Here is a 5767-nt window from a genome sequence, read left to right on the forward strand (position 1 = left end):
CGTGGCAAGCAAATAAAGATGAATATAGAGATTGAGATATTCAAATCGCGCTTCAACCATCCGTCCACAATGCGTTTCCGATCGATGGTTGTTTGTGGTGGATGTAGCTCGCTAGGCTCATGGCCTGCTTGCTAATGCGGTATCGATCTGGTAGTTTGGCAGCGGTTACAGGCAGTACCACGCGCACGCCACCACGTCGTTGCCCTCGATGCCTCGCTCCCTCACATCAGTCACCTTTTGCAATCTTGCTACGAAAATTGCAATGTGAAAGGGGCTGCCTTGTGTCATGTCTTCTTGCTAATACCACACTGTAAAAATGTTTTATATTATCATCTATGTAGACGTATTTTACTTACGAGTTAGATGCATTGAACTCGGTGGAGCGAAAAGCAAAAAGACTAATTGGCCATCAACCCTCTTGTGAAGTCGAATGTTTTAGATCTCGATCACCGCAGAAAAGGGGCTCGCTTGTCGGTTTTCTATCGGATACATTTCGGAGAATGTGCGCAGGAAATGTACAATTTAGTTCCACCCTCACCGTTTCTCCTTCGGACTTTAAAAAGATCCTGAACACTTTATCCTTAGAAGAGAAATTGTTACAGCACAACTACATTAGTTATAATATCAAGTGACGGGACGAGCAAATAGTGGGCCTAGTGGTAAATTGCAGTCACCCTGCCGTCACCCTGTCACCCTGAGACATAAGTTGACAAGTCCCATGTGCCTGTAATTTCGCTAGCACCCTTCCCCTCAAAACAGGAACGCAGTAATGCTAACATTACTGCTTGGTGGCAGAGATAGGTAAAGTGGCAGCACTTCCCTGGACGATCTTAAATCATATTAAACATTCAATTATTTGATTGATTTTCCACCCATTCGCACGAAACGTTTTGCTTCAGACTTCCTGATGGATGGATACAGCAAATGGGATAGAATACACTGAAATAAAGTGGAATAAAAGGCATTAACTAGATAAACGCATAACATCGCCAGCCACATCGTTTAAAATTAGCGATATGTAACCAAACCTTGCCTTAACATAATCGTCATCTACAGCCCGACTTCATCCACTACTGGGTATAGGCCTCCGGTAGAGCCATCCACCATGATACTGTGCGAGTCTCATCTATCTACGCCAATCCATCCATCGCTGCAGGACATCCCACTTCTCTATAACCATTTCTTGGCCACCATTCGATTATCATCATCATCAACCCATTTATATGTCCCACTGCTGGGCACGAGGGTTTAGGCCATAGTCCGCCACGCTGGCCCAATGCGGGTTGGCGACTTCACAAGTTTTCCGAGGGTTGTGAACCTTCTTCAACGTGCAGTTTTCATCACGATGTTTTCCTTCACCGAAAAGCTCATGATACATTTCAAATAAAATTTCGCACATAAATTTCGAGAAACTCAAAGGTGCGAGCCCGGATTCGAACCTACGACCTTCTGCTAGAGAGGCAGTAGGTGAAACCATTAAGCTACCACCATTCGATTATCGCTTTACTTTATTTGTTTTCACCATGCCTTGCAATAATTGCGAAGCACTTGTCTAGTTTACAGTAAAAAAAATGTACCGAAGGGACATTGCAGAGTAGACTAGGTGAGGATTTCAATGCCATATTTTCAATCACTATGACGCAACTCCAACTTAATAACAACAGTTAGGGCGCGTTCCCATTATGTCGTGACGACAGACAGTCGTGCAATTTAATGTGTCATGACTTGTATATTTAAATGAGGTTGTTCACACATAGGACAACACGATTAACTATCGTTTACGACTTTTTTGACGTTACGACGACAGACTGTCGTGATAATGGGAAGAGCGAGAACGACAGTCGTCAGACGATGAATAAAACGTCGTGATAAAAATTTGACGATAGATAATCGCAGCTTGAAGCGATTCTGTCGTGTAAATGACTAGGCAGCTACCGCGTGAACCGATAGTATGGGGAACAGCTAGACACGACAGTGATTCAATGAGTACGACGAACGATAAATAAAACGTTACAATAGAATGGGGACGCGTCCTAAACGATGTGAAAGTCCGATTTGACGACTTTGCATAAATAGGCCCAATGATAGGCCAGCTGATTATACATTCTTGTTAAGTATCAATGCTGCTAGTATACTTTACTCACCCAATAACATCATTGTTTCAACATTTTTCTTATCCGATCTTGTAATTACGTATTTAGAAATAGTTATTTTTGATATGAGTGCGGAAAGTTAGTCATTATTCACGAGGCTCGAGGCTTCTTGGCCCGAGCCAGAGGCGAGGGTCAAGACGCGAGACAAGTGAAAATGACAAATCCGCACGTGTATCAAACGACGTTTTTTAATACATTTGCGAACAAACTACATTGAAAGTAAAATAAAACAGTATTTAAAAAAAACTCATTTTCTGCTAGTAAATTAAAATAATGAAATACAACCACTGCAACCATTATTTAAAAGTCTATGGAAATATAGTTCTAACGTGCTGTTTTTGTTTATTTTCTGTAATATCGGTCTGTAACCACTTTTCTTATTATGAAGTCCTGGCACTTTTGTTTAAACTTCTTTAGGAACCCGTGCACGGTAGTGAGATACAATTTATCTGTAATACATCAAACAAATATATACATAAAAATCTCGCCTGTCACCCATTCAGGGGTAGGCAGAGACCTCCACTCGATACGTTCATTATATAGTATTTGTAAATAAATATAAGTTTTAATGACGAATGACTTACGTCACAAAGCACATAAATATTAAATAAATATACAACTTCTTTAGTTCTGTGCTTAAGATTTGAAACAACAGTAAATTAAAAAAAATGGAAAAGTAAAAAGCACTAGTGCGAAAATTCCAACTTTCGGCACGATTTGTATTGCGAAAAATACCACGTTTTGAGCAACTGTATTAAAAAATATTATTTATTGATTACAGAGGCGGTATTAGTGGGGTGACGGGGGGGCAGGATGAGCGCGGGAGCTCTGCGGGCGGACGGCGCGGGCGACTCCACGCCCGGCTCCGACGTCGGCGAGCGCATCACCCGGCTCTTCCCCAAGTGCCGCCCCAAGAACATGCTCCACCACCACGATAGGTACATACGTGTCAGTCTGTCTTACTAAATAAACTTGTACTTACTCTATATTTATTGCTTCTGGGCTTTGATCGGGTTCATAGAATTCGACAATGAAATTGTACGTGATTTTTTTTCACAGTATTATACGAGTATCTGCGGAAATCATCAATAGAATTTCATCATCATTATCAACTCATTTATATGTCCCACTGCTGGGCACGAGTCTCCTTTCAGACGAGGGTTAAGGCCATAGTACACCACGCTGGCCCAATGCGCGTTGGGAACTTCACACGTTTTCCGAGCGTTGTGAACCTTCTTCAACGTGCAGGTTTCATTACGATGTTTTCTTTCACCGAAAAGCTCATGATACATTTCAAATTAAATTTGGCACATAAATTTCGAGAAACTCAAAGGTGCGAGCCGGGATTCGAACCCTCGACCCTCTGCTTGAGAGGCAGTACGTCAAACCATTAGGCTACCACGGCTTCAATAGAATTTGGTTGTAGCATAATTCTGTTACGTCTCGTCCTCCGTCCGAAACTATTACTGTCAAATAAGTAATACTCAACCAAATTAAGAAACAATGTGAAGTATAAAGCTTCATTTGCATAATGCGTCTTTAATTTGATCAAATATTACTTACTTGACGGTAATTGCTTCGGACCATTTTTGGACGGATGTCGGGCGAAGAACGAGAGCACAGGGCCTGATCGTGTAACAATATTTCCATAAGAATGATCTTGAAAAGGCTATGGAAAATATAGTGTAGATTGTAATCTTGATATCGTTTCTAATGACTTTTCAGACTGAACTCCGAGTTGGAGGGGCGTGATATGAACAACCTTAACAATGCGTCTTCGGACGAGGAGCGTGATAGTAAAATAATACTCAACTCAAAAGGAGGTACATACAAACTCAGGGATTCTAGGTAAGGGCAAAAAAAGTTATATAGACATAGTGCTTCCAGAAAGATCATGACCCATAATCTGACCCGGTTGATGGATAAACATACATACGTTCAAAAACCACATTAATTTTAAATTATGCAGTCATAAGCCACTTTTTATGTTATGTAAAAAATATATTGAAAATCTGCTGGGTTAACATGTGATAGGGCAATAAAGATTTGAAATTATTTTTTTGTTTTTAATTTTATGAAAGGCCTAATTAGGTTTTTCTGAGACTTTCTATCAAAATAAATATCGTCACACTCGCGCACGAACTACTAATTGTAGTAGGAATAAGATCGATATCATTCTCTAGGTGATCAACAATAAATAAAAATAATAACGCACACACTCAACATAACCCCGTACTAGGGAAATCCTGTGTCGCGGGTGCCATGGACACACACATAGACAACCAAAAATTACACCCAAACTCACGAAAGAAATAAATGTAAGCCATGCAAATATTTCTCCCGGCCCGGGAATCGCATCTAGGACCTCTGCGTGGCAGTCCGGTAACCGTTTGGCCACAGAGGCAGTTAATAAATACAAAACACACAAATATTTTGCACTAACATACATTTTTTATATAAAAATCATTGACTTACAATTATATGGACGTCGGGTCCGCGCTAAAAAGTGTCCGCACTTGTAAGGCGCTAAAATCGTATACAGAGCGCCAAACTCCGCTTTAGTCTTCATTTATTCGACTGACAGCGCGATACTGCGATGACATTACAATTTAAATTTCGAATAGGTTGACTTGGGACATTTTTTTCGTGGTTTTTGTATTAGACCCGTCGTCCATTTATTTGTAAATCAATGATAAAAATACATTTTTTATTCCATAATTTCCTGTATATAATGGTATGTGTCGCTGTACTGTGAGTACAGCGACACATACCATTGTAAAGTATACACATTTTTTTTCTATAAATCTAGCCATATGTCTTTTCTCCAAGCCGTGGTTTTTATACTTTGGTGGGCCATGATCTTTTTAGATTAATTTCTAATTTTTTGTAAATTTATTTACCAGGATAATAGAAATAGCAGGGGGTCGTGAATTATACTCACAGAGTCGAACAAAAGCAGTGCGAAAGTTAAGGCACAACAATACGCACAAACACAACCTAAGGAACAAAGTGCGGTCACTCAACAAGGACACCGTCGATTACGCGGCAGATAACCTTAGCAACGAGGTGAGATTCTGAATTACAATTTTACTACAATTGCTTTTTATATCGTTCGCCTTCAAAGGATTCTGTGATCCAATTTCACTTACGAAGGTGTTTCATATTGACAAACATAATCAAAAACCTTTGTGAGGCACCCCCCACGGGTATACCCGTAACCTTATAAGGTTAAAAAACCATTCCACGATTTGTATTGAATTGATAAGACCGCAGGTTGAGGATGGGATAAACAATACTTCAACTGACGAGTATTAAGGCTTTTGAATTAGGCATTGTAATGATTTGTAATCTATTCTTTCAGATATCGCTCCACAGAATAAACAGTGAACCTAAAAAGATGATATCTCGACATACGTCGCCAACGTACACGAATGGAGATCGGGAGCCCATAGTAGAATCGAATACTATGGGTATCCCTAAGAACAGTTCACCAATACTAGACCCCCATAAAACGAATGACGTCAGCACTAAAAGCAGTCCTATTGCGGTAGTGGCTGATGGAGAAGTTGTTGTTTTTGATGACAATGAGGATTGGAAAGGTGATTGTTATATTT

The 5767-nt window shown here is 40.1% G+C and overlaps 1 protein-coding gene across 4 annotated transcripts in view; it reads left to right on the forward strand.

Annotated features, from left to right (window-relative positions):
* Nucleotides 1–5767, forward strand: part of LOC113230332 (protein lin-10-like) — a 135599-nt gene that overhangs the window by 84665 nt on the left and 45167 nt on the right. For all 4 annotated transcript variants that reach the window (XM_026464216.1, XM_026464217.1, XM_026464219.1 and 1 more), the window contains exons 3-6: nt 2935–3091; nt 3879–4001; nt 5057–5219; nt 5515–5752. In XM_026464216.1, the coding sequence (XP_026320001.1) occupies nt 2967–3091; nt 3879–4001; nt 5057–5219; nt 5515–5752 (649 nt within the window). In that variant the 5' untranslated portion in view covers nt 2935–2966. The remainder of the gene's footprint in view (nt 1–2934; nt 3092–3878; nt 4002–5056; nt 5220–5514; nt 5753–5767) is intronic.

This window comes from Hyposmocoma kahamanoa, unplaced genomic scaffold, assembly GCF_003589595.1.
Source record: "Hyposmocoma kahamanoa isolate Upper Pololo Valley unplaced genomic scaffold, ASM358959v1 63, whole genome shotgun sequence".
NCBI classification, from domain to species: Eukaryota; Metazoa; Arthropoda; class Insecta; order Lepidoptera; family Cosmopterigidae; genus Hyposmocoma; species Hyposmocoma kahamanoa.